This window comes from Rhipicephalus microplus, chromosome 3, assembly GCF_043290135.1.
Source record: "Rhipicephalus microplus isolate Deutch F79 chromosome 3, USDA_Rmic, whole genome shotgun sequence".
NCBI lineage: Eukaryota > Metazoa > Arthropoda > Arachnida > Ixodida > Ixodidae > Rhipicephalus > Rhipicephalus microplus.
In genome coordinates this window covers 129629011-129651544 of record NC_134702.1, presented here as the reverse complement: position 1 = coordinate 129651544, position 22534 = coordinate 129629011, and the positions used below count along the sequence as shown (strand labels likewise).

Below are 22534 nucleotides of genomic sequence, written 5' to 3'. Positions count from 1 at the left end.
TAGTCCCAGCTCTCGAAGACCGGAGCTTGACGTGGCCGCGATGTATGGTGAGCTCAATGTCATCAGATAGCAAGAAGTCGGCACCAAGGATCTTGTCGGCAGTGAGGTCTTCAAAGACGGGAATGGCTGGAAGAACTTCAGTGCCCGCTGTCGTCTGGACTGAAATGTTGAGCATTCCGACTGGCATAGCACTTCCTCCAAGTACGCAGAGGTGAGGTTGCGTCCGCGGTCGGATAGTGTCCGGAGCATGACGTCGGTGTAGCGCCGTTCGTTCCGCACCGGTATCCACCAGAGCAGATAGGTCACCTATTCCCTCAACATGAATAGACATCTGAGGAATTTGACAAGCTTGGTAGTGGATTCGGGTCTGGAGCGGTGACTACACTCCTTGGCGTTGTGTCCAATGCGACCGCACTTGAAGCATCCGCGTCGTGCCGAGGCGTAAGTCGAACGGAGAGCCGGTAATGTGTTCAAGCTAAGCCGCCGACGAGAGTTATGCTGAAGTTTGGCTGCCTTTTAAGCGAAAACCTGGGGTGACGCTTCAGGTGACTGGCAAAATAAGATGGCAGCATGGGTAGGGTCAGCCAAGCCATCAACGACATACTGGATGGCAGCCGGAGAGATCCATGTAATGTCACAATTGTCGAGAAGCACGAGCTTATCGTAGACGTATTTACGGGGGTCTTCCAATGGAGCCTGCCTACGCAATCGCATGCGCATGAAATGGTCGTCGTATGCGAATGGAAGTGGTTGGAAGGCCGTGAAAAAGGCTGTAGTTTAGTCAATCCAGGATTTGTACTTTCAGTCATTGTATTGATGCCACGCTTTGGCGGACTCGCGCAGTCGGCTTACGGCTAGTGATAGCGTCCCGTCGTCAGTCCATGCATGTCGACGGGCCAACGAATGAATTTCATCCAGCCAGACGGTCGGGTCTTGATCAATGCCAGTAAAGTCAGGGATTTAAGCCATGGACGGAGGAGGCAACGTGGTGCGTGCACAGGCTGCTGAGAAGGTGACGGTGGCGTCTCCAACAAGCTGGCTCGAAGTAGCGATGACCTGCAGAACTGTGCAGAGTTCGCTGGCGGCTACAGGCGAGGAGTCATGCCTGTTTTTTGGCGACGGTACTGACGTTGCTCCAGGGATCGTACCTGAGGCGAAGTCCAAGGGAGCGTGTACGGCGTCCCTGAGCAAGGAGGCGGTTCGCGAAGCCAAGTCAGTGGAGTCACCTTGTGGTTTGGCAAGGACGCCTGCAGGCAGCGCGCTGGCTTCAGTACCCGCGGTGGCCAGGTCAGATGCCATGGCCACGGTAGCAGGAGCTGCGGGCTGCTGGAGAGTGCGTCCGCTCCGTAGGATGGTTGCTTCACGCAGATCGTCGCACACAGGTTCGTTCAACGGCTGCGCCATTGTAATGAGCGAGACCGACACAACACCCGTTCGTCGGGCAAGCTGTTCTATTCTGCCTCTTCTTCTTCACTCTCCCGCCCATGGCCTACAGCTGCCGCGCAACTCTTCGTTGAAATATATATATATGTAAACAGACACAGACATTGTAGTGGTGTTCTGGGTGTTATAAAGAAATGTATAGTTTAGAAGCCACTCCATATTTTAATCGCTTAGCTCGTTTATAAATTCATGCCTAAATATCTAATCAAGGAACCCTTCAAAGTTTCTGCCATGACCACACACCTAATACAGTGTTCTTTTTTGTTCGACCCGCATTCATGGTGGTGCACCGTAAGCGGGAGTACTATTGATGATTGATTGATTTGTGTTGGTTTAACGTCCCAAAATCGCGATATGATTATGAGAGACGTCGTAGTGGAGGGCTCCGCAAATTTCGACTACCTGGGGTTTTTCGACGTCCACACGAGCCTACATTTCAAGTGTGAGAAATAGATTGGACGATATATTTGTTTGTTTCTTGTTTATTATCAGGGCCACGCCATATGAAGAAGAATAAAGGGGGCTGTTGAAAAGGCGTAAAGTAAATAGCTTGCTAGACATGACAAGCAAATCTGATCACGCAGTTATCGGCCTACATCTGTGCGATAGACCAATCTGTATAGTCATTCTTGATATAACCGACGTATTAAAATCGCCCTGAGCATCAAATCATCATGCGTAATTCCTGGTATTCATTAGTAATCATTATTTTGGGTCAATGAGACACAGACGTCAACTCCAGCACAAGAATTACGATTGTAATAGGCTTTCGTCGAGTACGTAACGGTACATACCGTCGAGAGTTTTTTTTTTTTTTTTGCTTCCCAACCTGGTAACGTAGCTGCGGCACCGTGCTTTTGTATGAGTTGTAAAAAGCAGTTCCAATTATGTGCTTCTTACAGGAGCCTCAACAGCGTGTTCCCATAGGCCTTACAAGACTTTCTTTGAGGAAGCAGAAGACGTATTCTGCGTCCATTTTTTAGTATAGCCCGGAATGGTGCTGTACGGCCTTAACAACAGTGTTTATTTAGATTAGAATTCCTCGCCCCTCATTTGGCGCCATCACTATTGCAACTACAATTGTTCCATTAGCTACCGGAATGTCAGCTGTCCCTTAGTCTCGGTTGATGTGTACTATGTAATAAACTCTTTTAACAAAATAGCTAATTTAGGGCTAGGTCTGATCACAGATGAGTGTCTTCTTCGGATGCCGTGCTTCGGTGTCTCGTGTCCAATGCCTACAAAACTCATACGTAGCGAAACTTCTCAGAAAATATCGTAATGTTATTCGTATCACTGTGTAACTACATCTCCTTTCGTGCACTTTGTTAAAGGTTTTAAATATATCGAACAGACTTCTCCCGGGGTTACCACACCAGTGCACGCGCAAGGTGGTGGGTAATGAAAGACCACCACTGTTAGCTCTGAGTGGTGCACTCACGCGCTGGTTGTGGCCAAATTGGCATTTTTTATTAGGCTTAAACATTATCTTAGTGTGTCAAGATTACCGGTGCTTTGTGCAAGAAAACAAATATGTGTGCAGTGAACTGCTCAATGAAAAACTCGCCACACTGGCTGGCTGATGGAGACCCGCCGCAGTGTTCTAGTGGCTAAAACACTCGGCTGCTGACCTGCAGGTCGCGGGAACCATGCCGGCCGCAGCGGACGCAGTTAGCGTATGGGTGAGAATACTTGAGGCCCGTCCAAACATCAGAATATTTAGAATTACGTATCTATGCGTTTTCTAGTAAAGAAACAAACTAACTAGTATTTACGTATTCACTGTGCGCCTTGAATATACGGTATGCCTGCTTTTTCGTCGACAATGTTTGAAAATATGAACGCAGGCACCAGATCACGATGACTGAGCGTTGAACCAGTTTGAAAAATTCCGCCGGGTGGCTGAACCATGTGACACACAGACGGGCCGAAATTTCAGTAATGAATCCCAAGAAGAGCTGTCCTATTTTGAAAAAGCCCGCTTTCAAATGCGTTGTTTCTTACGGGACACCAATACATTAAAAACTAAAGTCTGCTTCCCCCTCTCACTATCTGCGTCTCTCACTATCTGCCATTCTTGCAGTAGAAATGTATTTATATTTTGTGTTTCAGTGCAAAGAATCATCAAGAGAACGACTCCAGAAGAAGACCCCTTCCAGTACGGAACCATAGAAAGTATGGGAGAACTGACCAAGCCCTACGTGACATCAAGTGTGTTGGCCATTCATCCTTTCTTTTTGTGTTTGCCACTTAAATTCGTTTTACACTGATATAGTTGAACATGCACTAGGAATAAGCTAGACGCATAAGTTCATTGTATACAATCATTCTATACATTGTTTACATACAATATTTAAATATTTCATCGTCGTCGTCATCATCATCATCATTAGCCTAACTACACCCACTGAAGGTGAAAGGCCTCTCCCATGATCGGCCAATCACCCCAGTCATGAGCTTTTTGCTGCCACGTTATACCTGCAAAATTTTTCATCTGATCAGCCCACCCAACATTCTGTATCCCCTTCGTGCGTTTGCCTTCTCTGGGAATCCGGTCAGTTACCCTTAATGACCAGCGTTTATCCTCGCTACGTGCCCGGCCCATGACTGTGGCCGAACTGGGTGCATATAGTTTTTGCCAGAGTGTATTTTAGTACGGCGTACAGCATTGCCGCTATTTGTTTTTAGCATATACCAACCATTAGAAGCTGAGGACTTACATAAAAAACTTCTACTTCCACAATTGCTTGAACTTTACATGAAGCTTGAATAATTATAAATTAGATACTGAAACCTTGTCTGGAGGTTTCTGACTCGTGTTTATTGTTTAGGTCACTATCCACCCCTCCCCCCAAAATACAAAACGTTTTGGCAGAAGCCATTGAGAGAAAGGATCATTCTAACACCTCCTAATAGAACATGCCCAACACAGCCACCCTCTTTGTGCAGATTCATTCGTCATCTCTCATTGTTCCTCGCTATTGCAGTTCACAAGTCCGTTTATCGAATTGTCGACTCCGGAGAATCCATCTTTTCGCGATTGTCAAAACACATAGGTTCACATAATCGACTTCTGAAACTGTATCCGTGATCGTGGCACTCCGTTAATTATGATGTCATTGTAAAAAGACATATAGCTATGACTGCGACTGGCAGAACTATGGTGGCGATGTAATGCCATCGCGTTTTTCCACCAAGAGAACAAAAGAGGATGCGGACTGAAATATATTTGATCTCAGTATATTAGAGATAGGTGCATGTGCATGAAAAAAATTATGTGTACGAAAAGAAAACAAAATTTACCTCTGGATTCTTGCCCTAGCACAGAAAATAAAAACCTCAACCTTGTCGAAAACTTTACACTGAAGCTTAATGCTAAATTAAGCCATTCTCGTGAGAGAAAATCCTGAAAACAAAAACTATTAAGTATACTGTCGGTGTTTCTGTAGACATTGCCAAACAAAACAAAGCTCGTGAGCAAGTGTCCAACGGTCATGCTGAGGGTGAAGAGATTTATAGGTGTTGTGGAATAAATATTGGACTTAAAATAGGTGAATAATTTCATAGTGCGAAAAAAATGCCACTTAGTGCTATGGATCAGTGAGCAAAATATATTTGTACTCACAGTTGCACACTCATGATGGCAACGTAAAAAGTTGACATTTCAAACCACTGCAAAGCGAGTCTGTAAGAATTGTTAGTTGTACAACACCCGCAAGTTTTGCAAGCTTCAAGCGCATGGCGTCTGTGTAATTTTCCAATTACCAGGTAAATGGTCCACGATGTTCATGACATACACCAACCTCATCTACAAAGGCAACAGCACGATTGCGTACCAGGAACACGTCCTAAAAGTTCTCGTAAAGCTGCTCAAGTACAAAGCTGTGGGAAACGATGGACTTCGCCACCTGATCGCCTGGAGCCTGTTGCGGCAGCTGGCGAGGTACACGAAGCCGGAATCCACAGCCGACCAGAACGTGAACCATTTGTGCTACGCTCGCGTTCTCATGGTTATGAAGATGGCGGTCATTAGCCCGCACCTCAGGATGAGTAAGCATGCAAGTGTTCTTATTACATCATTTTATTGCGGGCACTATGGCAAACTTTAACGTTTATTGATCGAACGCACCGACAATTAGTGACAATGTCCAAAGGAACATGCTACTTGAAAAATAAAAAAACAGACGTTCAAAAATAAACGTGCTACTACAGGCTTTTTTTACGGAGAGAAAGATTTCCTCTTTTTTTGGGCTGTTGCATGAGGGTACGAAAGCCAACTTCACAGCCTCGGCTGTGCATTTTTGGAGGGTCACGAGCAGTGACAACAGCCCAGAGAGGACTATGGCAGCACGCGTTGAGTGAAAAGGTCTATAGAAGGAAACCAAATGCACCACTGGTTCGAAATGTGCGAGCGGAATTCTTCATGCCTATTAAGGTTAACGTCACGAAACAGGGTTTGTCGAAGAAGCCATTTACCTATCTTTGTGGCGCTGCAACATTTCACAAGCACTCAAGTATAGCACTCGCACTGAAACCTTATTACAACAGAGCTTCTGTCGCACCGACGTCGCGTTTTGCAAACAAAATTTAGCTTACTCTTGTACGATGTTCAGTACACCAGTAAAGGCGCTGGAGTGAAGTATGGCTGAACAATTTCTCTATTTTGACAATACAAATGAAGAAAAGAGCGATCGACTCAAAACTGCCTTTTACTCACATGCAAAAATAATTTAGGCAGCTCGGCCATAGTTATGACCCCTCCGGAAGAAATGCAGAGCTTAGCGACGTTTTTTTCCGTTTACTTTTATGATCACTTTTTTCTCAATCCTTTATTTTTTCTCCTCTCAGTTTTTTGTGTTTTCATCTGTTTATTTTCTTTTCTGTTTCTTGTGATACTTTTTTTCTCTACGAATCGCTTTTTTGTTGTTACCGATCTCCAAATCTTTCGTTTTCTCTCTAACATGCCTTTTTTTCTTTCTCTAATTCTTACTTTTTTCTCTCTAAATATCTCCCTTTGTCTCTCTCTACGCTAAGCTAGGCTATTTCCCCAATATGGCTTGGGAAGCAGACACCAACACCTGCCTAACGCAGATTGGACTTTTTTTATTTTCTTTATTTATTCTATATTTCTTTATTTTGTCCTCAATATCCTGCCCTAACCTGCCCATCACTAGTCCTTACTCCTACTTGCTCCTAATTTATATCCATTTTCTAAACCATGACATGAAAGAGTAGACCATGCTCATCTCCATCACGCCCTCGTTCCATTCTTCCTGTCCTTCAGATCAGTTTATCTCACTCTCACCTCTTTTTGCGGTCCCCAAGCTATGAATACTTTACTGTGCATGAGTATGCCGTCGCACGATCAGCTTGGCACATACCCGCTTATTGTTACATGCGCTCTTTATTGCAAAGGCATTTCTTATGGCGGTGTCATACGGGCGCTTTTAATCGCGATGAGTGTCGATCCAGATTAACCACGATCTGGAATACGTATCACTACATGGTCACTTTTAATCATGATTAGGCGTGATCGGCATGAAGACTATCGCGCTTTGCATGAGAGATAGCAAATTCGCTGTCGTTTGCATCTCCTGGCGGAGCTTGTTGAAAGCACAATAAACAAGACAATCGAGCAGAGTTCAACAAAAAGACTTAAAAACAGCTAGATGTTTATGAAAAGCGAATTCTAAACTTGTTGAGTAGGAACAATACCTGAAATTTTAAGATTCGTATCGACTGCAAGTAGTTACGAGAGAAACAGATGAGAAGCAGACGACCGTTGCCTTCCGTGCTTAGATCAACTCTCGCACTGTCGGAGCTGTTGGAGCACCTCGAAGCCAACTGATTATGAGTGTTGCAAGCTTTTCGACTACGTCGCAACGTACACGCACTTCGCGGTCACATGAAGAGAGCTTTACGCTAATCGACCAGTGGCAGGAAGGACTGAAATACTTGAGGAAGCAAAAGTGAAACTCAGGCGCATACAACAAGATTGATGCTTTGCTGCGACTGGACGGCTACGTGCGGGAGCCATCAGAAATAAACGCGAAGGCTAAGAATATCACACGGTAATAGGGGTAATTGCGAGGAAACTTTTATCGAATAATGAATTTATAAAATTACTTTTATTGCTACTCGGTAACATTTTGCCGTTCGAGCGGTTCTCGCACAAATAGCATTGCTAATAAATGACTCTATAGAAAAATTCTGCACCGAGTTTTGTCAGTGACATGTTTTACGGCATGCAGGTGCCACTTCGTGCATTTATTCTGACCCAATAACTTACTGAGCCAAGCTCATTACGAATAAGCTTAGGCCATGTAGCAGCGGTCATAAAAATTATCGCGATAAAGAACAAAAATGGCAGCATATCCATGGAGTGAATGATGGAGAGTGGGGCGAAGCATTCGTCCGTCCATTCGTTCTTGCTTCCTTCCATCTATGCGACCGTCCATGCGTCCATCCGCCCGTCCATGCGTGCGTCCGTTCCTGCGTTCATCCATGCATCCGCCCCTGCGTCCGTTCATGCGTCCATCCATGCATCTGCCTGTGTGTCCGTTCGTCCGTCTATTCAACACTCCAAGTACCACCATCTCGCATCTTTTCATCATATATTCCCCATATAGAAACACCGCCATCCAGCGGACATTCCAAGGACTAAACGAGAGGTGGCCCACGCACACTTTCTAACAGCTTGCGCTTCGGGTCTACTTCCCACCTTTAACCACCTCGAGTTCATGTTATATTCTAGTTCACTGTATTCATGACACTGCAGCCCAACACTCGCTAAACCTTTCTAAAACCAAGGAGGTTACGCCCAGCGAGTATAACGTAGCAACCTTTTCCTGGCAGGTAGAGCTCAATGTACATGCCAATGGCTGCATGGGAAGTGAGAGACAGGAGAATTCGGCTTTTACTTTCTTACGGCTTGCACTTCGTACCTACTTCCCACCTTTAACTACCTCGAGTTCATTCATGGTACATACTAGTTCATTGTATTCATGGCACTGCGACTCAACGCTCGCTAAACCTTTCTAAAACTAAGGTGGTTACACCCAGTGGGTATAACGTAGCAACCCTTTCCCTTCAGATAGTGCTCAATGTACATGCAATGGCTGCTAATGGGGGTCGCAGCGTGCACGTCAACTAAAAGCCGAATGCTCCTGTCTCCCATACCCTATTATCAGCTATTGGCATGTACATTGAGCACTATTTTTTGTTGTTCAACAACGCACAGAAGGAATCTCTCACCGGCACCACCTTGGAGGTCAAAATGTTTGCAGGTCAAAGCGTAAGACTGGTTACATACTACGACGGGACGCGGGACGAACGGGTGCCGCTTTAAGAAGTTTCGCTCCTAAAAACTGATACGGATCGCCCTGATTGCGATTAAAAGTGCGCGTATTACACCGGCAGTTGTTGGGATATGCAGGCGTCTGTCGAAATCTATCCACCACCCTCTCCCATAAGGCTGCGCGCACGCGCGTCCTCAGCAACCGTTGCCCCCACCTCCTTGACTTGAACGTGACTGTCCACCACCTTAATGCATTAAAACGCGTTTGTAGCGTGTGTGCTGCCAGGGTTTGTGTAGCGTTTTTTTTTTAACGGTGCACGCTAGATACTAGAGCTCCAAACACCTACCGCGTTTCTCGAGACAGAAAAACGCCACGTGCGGCAAGCGGCGCTACTAGCTGCACAGTATAAGAAAAAAAAAGAATAATTCTTATGACGCTAGGTTCTCACGTGCGAAACGTCGTTATGAACGCTACATGATGCATTCGCATTTCCTCACGGTTCCCTTCGGGGAGGTGAGGGCATTTTTCTTCTCGATTTCACACAACTAACAACATGCTTAAATACATTCGCTGTTAAAAAAAAAGATACACTTACAGTTCCCACCATGAGAATGAACTAAAATGATTAGCTCTGACATACACGAAAACCCTTAACGGTCTGATGGTTGGTTGACACCGACCAGTAGCAGTGGTCGCGCGACCATTGCGACTGGTCGCATACAGTTGCGAACGGTCGCAAACGTTCGCAAAGCAACTGCTTTGACTAGTCGCTTCCTGATCGAAGTTTCAGTCGCGCGACTGCCGTCGCAAAGAGACTGGAATCAATGAGCGATGCCCAGAAGTAACGCCAGTGTTTGTATCCATGCTCAGTGTTAACTTTTATAATTTTTTGCGTGGGCCCCTTGCCACCAGTAGAAACGAACGCATTCCTCTGGGTCGGTACCATCATCATGGTCATCAAGGAGTTCTTGGCCTGGAAATGGTGGGACCAAGCAGCTCAAGCAAAGTGTCAAATTTTCTTATAATAAACAGAATGTGCATTATTTCCCCGCGTATTCAGAACCGTTTTTTTCTCTTGAATTTACCTGCTATTACCTTCAATGTAGTGAGTTTGCAACGCATTTGTGCTGCATGCCTTGGCACCGCCTAAAGACAGCGCGTTCGAGACGCTTTAGTGCTGCATTGGAGGCGGCGGTAAGTCAAGTTCAATTCAAGGAGTGTTTCAAAATACGACACTCCCGGAAATAGTCTGAAGGGGAATGAAGGTCTGAAGGGGAAGGAGACTACGCACGCGATCGCCCGAGGGCTCACTTTCCGGTCGATCGACGCTGACCCGCCGCCTTCGCGCGAGCAGTCCCTCTCCACAAGGGACGAACTACGAACGTTTAAGGAAATCACCATACACTATAAATTCCACCGTAGGATTTATCCAGAGGCAGCTAAACAGCTGAGCAAAAAGAGGAAATTATGTGGCGAAAATCGCATACCGGAGTGTTTCCAAACCCTCACCTGTACAGTAAATGGCACCCGGAAGTGTTCAACTCCCGATGTGCGCACTGCAATAGCACTGCGGGTTTAGGCCACATGGTATGGATCTGCCCATCCTACAATGATTCAATTAGAAACGTAGAATCTTGGGAGGCCTTATTACACAGCCGTGACGCCGAAAAACAGCGTCAAGTCATCGGTCTCGCCCTGACCGCCGCCGAGTCCCAAGGGATTCCGGCCGATGGCCAGGGGGATGATTGGGGGCAGAGGGTGAAGCCTTCTCCCCCGTAATTCTAGACGGGTGCAAATGAACGTTATTTCTCTCTTTCTCTCCCCCGGAAACACTCCTCGTAGTGTGAGCGCAACTCGGGAGGCAGGCGGCTTGCATGGTCGGCCGACTCTCGCGAGCGAAGGGATAGTCACAACCACCACCGGCTTTTAAATGCGAAGCGTAATTAGCGAACTTCGGCGACTTTGAGCGTATCTATCTATCTATCTATCTATCTATCTATCTATCTATCTATCTATCTATCTATCTATCTATCTATCTATCTATCTATCTATCTAACTATCTATCTATCTATCTATCTATCTATCTATCCACCTATGACTTCTAGCTGTCCAGGCCCTATCGATAATAGTATCGATACCAAACTTCGTATGACATAACTTGACTGTATGAAGAACATATTTGACTAGTCCTAACATGAAAATTATAACATGTGTGCCATGAATGTCATAATTTACATTTCATGGACCCGCAGCGCTTGCGCTGGTTTCGTTCACATGACGCGTTGCAAAACTGGTATGGTATGACATGATTGCATTGCGAACACAAGCGACAGACCCTTACATGAAACTCACGACATTCGGGTCGTGTAACAACATGAGTACATGCCACGCTCCTGATGCGTTCGCAGTTGTTTCGCTAGCGTCACATATACCAAATTTGGTATTACAGTGGGTGAATGGATGACGAAGGTATGTGACTGGTGCAAACGTGATAATCATGAGATGCATGTCATGTAACGACATGAATATATGCCACGCTTTTGATGCGCTGGCGGCCATTTCGCTTGCTTCACTTATACCCAATTCGGTATTACGGGACGTGAATAGATGGCGAAGGTATGTGACTGGTGCGAACATAATCATGAGATGCGTGACATGTAACAACATGACTACAACCTACGCCCATGATGCGCTCGCGGCCGCTTCGCTAGCTTCACCTATACCAAATTTGGTATTACGGGACGTGAATGAATGACAAAGGTGTGTGACTGGTGCAAACATGATAACCATGAGATGCCTGTCATATGTGAGAACATGACTACATGCCGCAGTCAAGGCACCAATACATTCTGGCGTGACGGAGTGTGCGTGTTCACGGGCGTTCATTACGTCGCGTCACGCCGGCGTTGCCATGCCAGGCGCCCGTCCTGCCATATACTCGCAGGCACGTGCCGTGCTGCGTTTCTTTGACGCATGCGCATTTCAGCGTGTCTGGCGGCCCTCCGTCAGGAAAAGAGTGAGATGTAGTGTTGTCTGGGTAACGCATCGTTGCGAAATGCAGCTTGTCGCATTTTGCGCCGGTTGCCATCGAGCTGCGCCGACGGACGCTGATCGCGCTTGGCATAAGACTATTATAGAGTGCTCGCAACTTGCTAAAGTTGCATCGCAGTGCGCAGCATGCAGGAACGGGAACGCTACATTGGAGTATATTGGGCCCTTCGTGATGCGCTGGCGGCCTTTTTGCTAGCTCCACATATACCAAATATGGGGCTACGTGACATCGTTGGAGGTCGAAATATATGACTGATACAAACATTATAATCCTGACAAGCGTGTCATGTAAGAATATGACAACATACCACGATCATATCGTGCTGGCGGCCGTTTTGCTAGCTCCACATATACTAAATTTGCTATCATGTGACGTGAATAGATGTCGAAGTAAAATGATACATCCAAACATGACAATCATTACACGGAAGTCATATACAACATCATTTACCTCCACCTCGTAACATTGAGATGATTTCAAAGTGAAATATCGACATTCCTCATTTGTACTTCGCATATCATCGATTCCCACTGTACGTGCCTTCTTCCAACTTCTGTATTACGATAGCAATTATATGGATACTCTTGGCGGGATTTCGCCGCCATCGTCAGCGTCGACGTTGGCGTCGACGTCGGCGTTGATATCAAGCACACTATATGAATACGTATCTATATAAATAAAACTCAAGAAAGACAGAAAATCAAGGTAAAAGAACTCCGGCACGCGATATCAACGTGGGACCTCTGCGTCGTCAAAGCGATACGTTAACCACTAACTGATTCTGCCCCCCCCCCTCCCGAAGAACGTTCTTCACCGCTTAAACAGCAAGCTATTTTTAACTACCACACCCCGCTGCCGTGTTTTCGATATTACCAGAAAGATGTCGCCATGAGCGCACGTCGCCACATCGCGCAGCGGCGCCTGCTCTAATCTCCTACGTGTATTTTGCGCCGCTTATAGAGTAGGGGGACGACGCTCCCTTGCACGCCCTTATCTCGTGGTGGCGAGGAGGTAAGTACGTATGCTTTGGCTGGCCTCGGTCTTTACGTGGAACAATTCTGCTGTATTTACAGGGGGCACAAAGGTCACTGCAATCATTGCAGTCTTCATTCACGAAAAACGCGCGGTTTTCAAACTCTGCGAAGTTACAAATGGGACATATGTTCGCATGTATTCGTACCTGCCAGTTCGTTTTGTGCGTAATGTGTGCGCCAGAAACGAAAGGGAGCGCTTGGATCTGCTTTGCATTTGGCGCGTGACCTTTGAAATCATTGCTATCGCGTTAATTGCTTTGCCTTTGTGGCGAGGCTCTGACCTTTTTCCAGCGCTGCCTGCGCTGATGCCATGGCAATATTGTCCCTAAACGAAACAAATTGCTTTATCTAGAGACCTTACGCGGCATAGCGCATCAGCGAATAGACATTATCTTGTTCTTTGCTCAAATAGAACTCGATGACGCTGCTGGGAACGGTGCACGAGACCAGTGGAAAACAATAAACGTGGCACGCTCAGTTCGCTCCGCTCACTCGGCCGGCGACGATCAGCTGAGTTTTGGACGTGCCTCTCCGGCTTTGCGACTTCTGGTTGCTCGTTGCAGCTTCGGCCGGTGTGAACATGAGTCGCTTTTTCGTCGCCAGTCGCGAATGGTCGTGTCAGTGGTGCTTATCGCCGGTGTGTCCCAACTTAACATTTTGGTGGGGCATCACTATTGCGGCCGAGAGGAACGGTCCTCGTATGACAACATAACACCAGTCGGCACGTGTAGAGCTCACATATATCACAAACAGGGTAGGTACTCCTGACATTTATTTATATTTCTGTCTTGCAAATGCTTGTTCTGGGGGGTTTTAATGAATAGGTTTCAAATATATTTCGCAGTTCTCTCGTGAAACAGGTACATGATGCATGCAGTTTTGTTGCATCCATAAATAGTGGCGTAGTTTTTTCATGTAGTTGCCAAGATGGAAGTGGTGAAGCTAAAGAAGTAGCAAAGAAGCTGGTAGTACAGAATAGGGTAGTGAAGATTGTAGCGTAAGCTTCATATGTAATAGTAGTCTGCCGTTTGAATCTTAAAGGGCACTGAAGATTGTGGCTGGCTTGTTCAAAAATTGAAGTTTGCAATAGGTCCTTCAAGGCTTCAAAACAGCGAAAGTGGGCCACTGTGTGCTATTTTGTTTTTATTTTATTTCTCAGTGCAGAAAGGAGCGAAGTAAGCCACAGATAGGTGGAGACGTGACACGGATGTCTGAACTCCATGGAGAAACTGGCATAGAAGTCGAGCGTTCTTACTTTTCGTAGGTCCATCAACGCGTACCTGTTCGCGTAGTGGTCCGATCGCTTCATGGTATTCTTGCGACCACTGTAGATTTTCTCTTTTATTCTCTCGTAGTACTTAACACTGAAGCACTCCAGATGCTTTGGCGAAACTGAAAGCTGTGGCTACGATGTTTCTCACGGCGTTATTTCCGAGAGTTTATTATAGTTTTTCTCAATTACTGTTTAAGTTTATCTATGAATTTCATTCGGTGATTGGCACTCGTATTTTGCCTTCTTCATTTTCTTGTACCAGCAGTGAAAAATTGGGCTTTCACAGTTTTCTGTCACTACTTGAGCATGGTTGTTATACTTTTTGTACACATTTGTTGACACTGAAGTCACTACGGCGAGCTTATATAGCGTCACTGTTGAACATTTTACCGATATTGTGATGCGCACGTGTTTGTTTTTGGCGGTCATTGTCACACTGGGGATAATGCGTGAGGCAGAACCAGTGATGGCCAGATACATTCTGAAATTTTCACCCAGAGCATACAACTGCCGAATACACAGTTTAAAAAAATACATACACGGAGAGAAGATATCTGCGTATTAAATAGTTCGTCGTATCCTAGCTAAGACGTAATGTTGACACAATATTGAAGCAACTTGCTCATTGTTGCGGCGACGTTGTGTTTACCATTTGGCTCGACTAAGGATACTAACAGTAGCCTGAGACGTTCTGTGAACATGCTAAGACAATATTATTGTTGTCACAATGCACTTATATTTATTTTTTCATGTGCAGCGGTCACTATGCAGATGATACGCGATGCTGAAGCAATGATGGCCGCAATTGTAGTCAGCTTCCGATCTGCCTTGGCGTCATCGACGTGGCTCAGAGGCACGGCGCGCGAAGCCGCGCTTCGAAAGCTGGACCACATGAAGTACCACGTGGGCAACCCGAGTGGCCGACGTTCCGACGCCGCCTTCGTGGAGGAGCTATACGGTCAGATATTTTTTTCAGCTGCACACGGCGGGTTATTTGTTATAAAGGAACGGAAACAAGACAAACCAAAGCGCTCATGTTTTCACCTTCGTGTTTATTGATAGACGTTTTTGGCGTTTTCATTTGTAATGGCGTTATCTGCATGCGAAAAATACAGCACCCGTTCAGCGCCTCCACGAATAATTTGTCACTACAGCTACGACAGCGCATAAGTTTGGCCCCTAACTGGAACTTTGCCTTCTGCTCAAACGAATAGATTAAAAAACAAAAGTACGCTAACTCAGTTTCAAGTGGGACATGACAAGAGGAATTTTTTAAAACTCGAATACCTACAATCGCTATGAGATCAACGTGCCATAATGCTGCGTTTTTGTGATTGTCGCATATGTACGGAGTTTTTTATTCGGCAATTTCGCTCGAATGTCGAAGTTCATACAGTGACTTGGTAAACATGTCACTGATAAGCCCTTTTTTTATAGCTACGGGAATCAATGGCAACAGGCCACCTACAATAGAAATGGACAGACATATCTTTCAAGTCACGAAACTCTTTGACATGATTGATTGATATGTGGGGTTTAACGTCCCAAAACCACCCTTTGATTATGAGAGACGCCGTAGTGGAGGGCTTTGGAAATTTCGACCACCTGGGGTTCTTTAACGTGCACCCAAATCTGAGCACCCGGGCCTACAACATTTCCGCCTCCATCGGGAATGTAGCCGCCGCAGCCGGGATAACTCTTTGACATGCGCATATCTTGTCACAAGGTACATAATTGTTTGTTACACTTAATACACGCACAGAAAATAAGGAATGCAGGAAGCGCGTGACACTTTTTGTAATAAAGGTTGTTGGGACCAGTATAAAGCAATAGTCTTGTCATGTTCATGTCGTTAAGTGGTTTATCGAGCGATAACAACTATTGCTTTTCTTTGCCTTTTTCGTGCTCGCTCGGGGTAGCTGAACTAAATTATAAAGTGATTGATTGATATGTGGGGTTTAACGTCCCAAAAGCACTATATGATTATGAGAGACGCCGTTGTGGAGGGCTCCGGAAATTTCGACCACCGGGGGTTCTTTAACGTGCACCCAAATCCGAGCACACGGGCCTACAACATTGCCGCCTCCATCGGAAATGCAGCCACCGCAGCTGGGGTTCGAACCCGCGACCTGCGGGTCAGCAGCCGAGTACCTTTGCCACTAGACCACCACGGCGGGGCTAAATTATAAAGTGCGCGTCTTATGAAATTTTGCGATAGACGTTGGGTGGGCGGTGACCGGTATCACGTGACTCTTCTCAGACACCGAGCGGCAGCCTGCGAACGGGGTTCACTTTTCCTCGGACAACTGGCAGGCTTGCAGCTAAACCATTGAACTGTGTTTGCTTTTCGTTGAGGGAGCACAAGTTTGATGTGAACAAAGTACCTTGTTTTCTTGTGCCATCATCGTACGTGGTCTTCGCGAAAGTGTCTACGTGGCAGTATACATGGCTGTATGCCATGCTGAAGGAAAGGAGAGACAGCGTAGCAGAACGCGCGTGAAGAGCAATTTTCAAGCATGCGCGATTCTCCCTGCGGTTCCGAAGCGCTACGGTGTTTTTCTTTGACAGTGGGCTGCCCTGTAGTGTGTCAGTGAATCGAATCATTTTGCGATTCTTTCTAAGATGGAGCACTTGAAAATGACTCTAAATGGATAGGTTTTACCTTACGCACATAAAATGTTAGAGCTGGTAGTCTACAAACTGCCTTCTATCGTCCCCTCCTGGTTTTCTACACAATTCGGTGATTGTGTCACGCAGTGCATTCAGACGTTAACGATTATCGATTTCATTGGATCACTATACCCACTCTTTTTCCTTGGCACAGCTCCCCTCCCCGACGTGACGGAGGACCGCTTCTTCACGTCCTGGCGGGAAGCCCTGGCCCTATCACGACATCAAACATGGGCTGACCAGACCGCGTGGCAGTACGACGCGGCGGAGGCGAACGCCGCGTACTATAGGCATGCCAATATCGCTCTTTTGCCGACGGCGATTCTACAGCAGCCATTCTTTTTCGCGGACGGTCCACTTGCTCTCAACTACGGTGGATTGGGGTCGGTAAGCAAAGCAAACAGGCTAAATTATTGTGTGCCTAAATGTTACTTCTCGAGCATACTAGCATAGCGAGTGACCCGTTCTTACTTGATTCAAGCTCATTGTGCATATTAAGGGATGCGCCAGTGTAGTGGGCATAGTTCTCAATAATAATGTGATAACTGCACGTACACGCAAAAAGTGGTTTTCGACACAATCAGGATTATTCGCATGACTTACGTTGCTTTGAAACACATAACGTCGCTGCTAGAATCACATGTATTCGCCAAGAATTCTATGGGCCAGGCAATGTAGGGTGAAATAAAACTGCAGGTAGTAAATACGACATCTCAGAAAATAAAGCAGTGCGAAAGGCACAGCACCAGGAAATGTTTGTATCCTAGAGCGTTCATAAGATAGCTTGGCAGCCACCCTCCACCCGTAATCTTAGTCTAGGATAAAATAACTTTACGCAGTCGGACCCGTCCCGTCATAATCTAATGTGCGGAGTTAGAGCAACGCCAGTTTTTACTACAACCAGAACCGAGGAGTGGGGTCAAAAACTTTTTACTTTACGAGCGTGTCTCCGCAAAGGTGGCGACGAATGGAAAGCTGTTGTCTAAAGGACCTCATCTCCTAATTTTTTTCTGTGAACGCCGTGCGTCGCTGCCTTGTTTTTGGACTGCACCTTTTGTATCGAACTCCGCAAAAAAAAAAAAAAAAGACCTGGAGGTGGGGGGGGGGGGCGGATACTGATTTATTGATATGTGAGGTTTGACGTACAAAAACCACGATGTGATTATGAGAAACGCTGTAGTGAAGGGCTCCGGATATTTCGACCACCTTGATTGATTTGATTTGATGGATATGTGGGGTTTAACGTCCCAAAACCACTATATGATTATGAGAGACGCCGTGGTGGAGAGCTCCGGAAATTTCGACCACCTGGGGTTCTTTAACGTGCACCCAAATCTGAGCACACGGGCCTACAACATTTCCGCCTCTATCAGAAATGTAGCCGCCACAGCCGGGATTCGAACCCGCGACCTGCGGGTCAGCAGCCGAGTACCTTAGCCACTAGACCACCGCGGCGGGGCTATTTCGACCACCTGAAGTTCTATAACGTGCACCCAAATCTGAGCACACGGGCCTTCAACATTTCCTCCTCCATCGAAAATGCAGCCGCCGCAGCCGGTATTCCATCCCGCGACCTGCGGGTCAGCAGCCGAATACCTTAGTCACAAGACCACCGCGGCGGAGTGGGCGGGGGGGGGGGGGTCTACTGCGGCTTACGTTTACTTCCCTTAACAGAGATTTTTATTGTACGACTTTCTGTGCTTAAACATATAGGCAGCACTGGTTGTTTGCGAATGAAGAGGCCGAGTGCAAACACCACCATTCTGGAAGACACTTAATTGCCATCGCGATACATATTACATTACATTGATCCGCTTCAGCGGCCCAATATATTTCCAGAAATGACTGCAAACCACTTTGAATTGTGGTCGCTTACACAAGCTTGTGCAGGGTTGCTCATCGGTGGAAAGGTGGTGGTACATCCCCTCCCTTACTAATACTATGTGTGGGCCACAGTTTACGCTCCCCCCTTAGCAGCCTAGAGAACGCAGCCACCCACGAGACAATCCCTCTTTTTTAGTGCACACGCTTCGGAGGCATAGGTTTCATTCAAGACCTTTCTAAAGTATGCTTTTTCATCACACTTTATTGTTCACTACTAGGCTGTCACTTTATTGCATTGATTTTCATTTAATTTTTCATTGTCAGATAATGGCGCATGAAATAATGCACGGCTACGACGCTGACGGCTCCTATTATGACGAAAATGGTGCCTTCAATCCCTGGGGTACGGAGGAATTCGCGGTGGCGTTCACCAACAGGACGATCTGCGTGCGGCGATCATATAAATCGGTAGTAAGTACATGTCTACTTTTGAAATGCTATATTACGCGCCGATGTGTTACTTTCGCATCAGTACGTTATTTTTATAAAACGAATTCTTGGAAGTATTACAGTGACCAGCTTTCTTTCTGTAAGCATCCCATAATGGTCCTGCGTATTAAGACGGTACCTACAAATATTATACAACATAATGCACGAAATGGCATCAATCTCAATTAGGCAACTTCTCGATGAGGACTCGAAAACAATGTGAGTTCCTATATTCAAATTAACGTGCATGAATCTTCGACGACACTTCCAGCGCAACGCATGTACTAAGCTTTCACGGCAATTTTGTATCAATGTCACCTCACAAAACGCATTGCTAGTTGTATATTCACTGAATAAACGAACTTAAAATTTCTAACTTAACCATACTTCTGCGCGTCCTTTCCCTAATTCATAGAGACAACTGTCTCTATATGGCGGTCGAAAGCGGACACACCATCAACTCCTACTGAAGCATGTTCACCCACCTGCTGGAACATTCACTGAAAATTAACAGGAAAAATGACGGGTAAACGGGGAAAATAGCCATTCACCGCCACGGTTCCATTTTGAGCAATGTTGATGTCACCACTGCATTTTTCTTTTATCCGAGAGCAGCGCAGACTTGTTAACCTTCCTCAATCAAATAGCATACTTCTGGGTTCTTTATATAAAATGTAAGTGAATACACCTGCGTAAATAGCAACAATGCAGACATATATGGCTGTATATAACGTATTGATCTCGTAATGCTATGTACTAGCATACGCAGCCGTACTTGGGCTATATGCATAGCGCTGCATTCAAATATATGGAGTAGATATTTAATGTCACATATCATGCAAATGCAGGACAACAATGTGGGCTAAACGAAACTTGTGGCTTATGATATCAAATTACACAAAACGATAAAAATATGTTTCAGCCTGCCATGAAAATCAGAGATTTATCAGAGAGTGACTCGTGAGGGAACTCAAAGTTGAGAGGTGTCAGCGTCGTATTACAGTGCTCAAAGCATATGTACAACTGGAAGATACGTGTGAACGTTATTGTGTTTGTGTTGTCTTTGACGCACCTCCCAATACCGCCCTTTGAGCTGGCTGAATTTTGAATAAGTTCCATGAACGAAAAAATTGTGCTTCGTTCCTACTGATGTTGCAGTTACTGGCGAGTGCTAGAGTGGTTAGCTTCAAAGGACTAGAGTGCCCATTCACATTGGTCGTCGGTATAGCTACGGCACACAAAGGCTACTCGCACTATTGTTATTGCTCCATGTTTGCCTCCATGATGCTATCGCTCAAGGAGCATACAATCTCCTTGAGCGATAGCGTCATGCATGTCTGCGGGTGCTTTCCCAGCACCATTCCCCTGCCTTTATTTCTATTAGAAAACAACATTGTTAACTCTCTAAATATAGCTTATCCAATGAAACACGCAGCACATTATTTCAGTTATTTCATACTTCTTGAAGAACATTCTGAGTTCTCGCGGTGTGTTCGCTCCTGGAGTAGGTTTAGGGCGCCAAGGAGCCACGATTTGATGCTGGCCGCAGAGAAACAGAAAAAAACTGGGGTGGCGAAGTTTTCACTGGTATATACCCGATTCAAATCATTTGCAGGAAAAGCTGATGGCCCGGCAAGATATAGTGGACGACGTAATCGACTCGGAACAATTGGCGGACTTTGTGGGCGTCAGGGTTGCGCACAAGGCCTACAATTTATTGCCAGCCGACGAGCGTTTGATGCAGCTGCCCGGCGTGGACATGACAGCCGAGCGCCTATTTTTCATCAGCCACTGCGTCAAGTTGTGTGAGGATCAACGCGTGGTTGCAGAGCGGTATGCTCCGGCGAGTTCGCGGTGCATTGTGCCGCTCATGAACATGCCTGAGTTCGCGGCCTCGTTCAAGTGCTCTCAGGGGACCCTCATGAACCCAGCACATAAGTGTGATTTCTGGTAGCAAAAGTTTTTGGCAGCTTGACATCGCCGCTTTGTGAAATTATTTGAAACGCTGACACTTCTGATCTCCACAACACTATTAGCGACGCAAATCGGAGCTCCACGCTACTGATTACTGTTTATTTTATTTACCTTTTTCGCAAATGTATGATTCTGTTTTTCTTATTTTGGTATATGTCATGTAAGCTACCTATTTTTATGGTGACTACGTACACGTGATGAATATCTTGGCAATGCGAGCGTTTCTTGCAATGCAATAATGACAAATAAAAAATTGTGTATTGTTCAGCAGATGTTTAGTTAGGCTTCCGTTAAGCCTTACTCGTGACTTGCACAATCCCACACTTTACTGCAGCACAAAGAAGATGTATGTGAGGAGCCGTATAGTCTCTGAACGGGACCAAGTTAACTCAGAATATGAAAGCTCTGTGTTTTATAATAACTATGCATTAAAACCAACATGGAAGCCTGTTATTGTCTATGTGCTATCGGCGTCAAATAAAAGCCGAACAGCGGCAAACATTATAAGCAGGATTCTGCGCAACGCTCAGTTATCACCATGGGCATATGGGCATATGCACGTGCCAGTTAGTATTAACTAGAGGTCGCCTCCTATACCGAATTTCTCATCAAGATGTTAGCCGTGGCTTAGGTCGGCTAGGCGAGGATATACGTAGCGTGAGCAACGGACGGACCGATAGATGAACGCACGAACGAATCGACTAGCGAGTGAGCTCACATCAGTCAAGTGCCAGCCCTCTAGTTGCACTTCTTCTGCGCCGCATCATCTGTGCGCCGTGTTGCGGCACTGCTCCTTGGGCACGCGAAGTGTGGCTTTCGAAAATCCGTGCTAAACTGCTCAGTATTGATCAGTACAAATTACGATACAAGAATACTGAAGCGGTACTGCGAGTCAGCATGGCTCTAAGCAATGATTACAAGAAACACATTTATTTCTCAAGCATTGCTACAGAAGGCTGGCTAGAGCACATTTCTTTTTAGCTTTCAGGGCAGAAGGCTTCCACTACTTCCCTCTATGTTTTACTACGGTGTCTGAATTTGTGCTGATAAAAGATGCTGTACATGCGCACTTCTAGCAGTGCAGTGCTACTTGTGTGTTCAGGTGGGCTTTTAACGTAGACATTTTTTCGCGAAAATAGTGCATAATGTTGCTACGACGTGTGGCCAAGTGTATATGGGGTAGACGGATGTGTTTAACACGAGGTTATGGAGCGTATATGTAGGGTAAAAGGCCACCATGACCCTCTTTTAGAGCTGCATTGCAATGAGCAGCGGTACGCAAGGAATGTATTAACACCACCATATAGTTCGGAAATTCTAATCAAACATCCACAAATATACCTGAAGCATTCTGCATTAAAAATATAACAGACTATATCGACTATTGTAGGCTGCATTCCTTGGGAAAGATGTTATCATTGCTTTATTGTGTGTCCTTATGTGCTGTTTCACATGCACTATGAACGGTTTATTTTGA

General features: G+C 45.8%; 1 protein-coding gene across 1 annotated transcript; it reads left to right on the top strand.

Annotated features, from left to right (window-relative positions):
* Window positions 1–1721: 1721 nt before the first annotated feature.
* LOC142802953 (neprilysin-2-like) lies at window positions 1722–21324 on the top strand. Its single transcript, XM_075888037.1, has 7 exons — window positions 1722–1734; window positions 3556–3654; window positions 5212–5493; window positions 14858–15058; window positions 16925–17157; window positions 18919–19065; window positions 20699–21324. The coding sequence occupies exons 1-7, from the start codon at window positions 1722–1724 to the stop codon at window positions 21035–21037; spliced, it is 1314 nt and encodes a 437-aa protein (XP_075744152.1). The 3' UTR covers window positions 21038–21324.
* Window positions 21325–22534: the final 1210 nt, after the last annotated feature.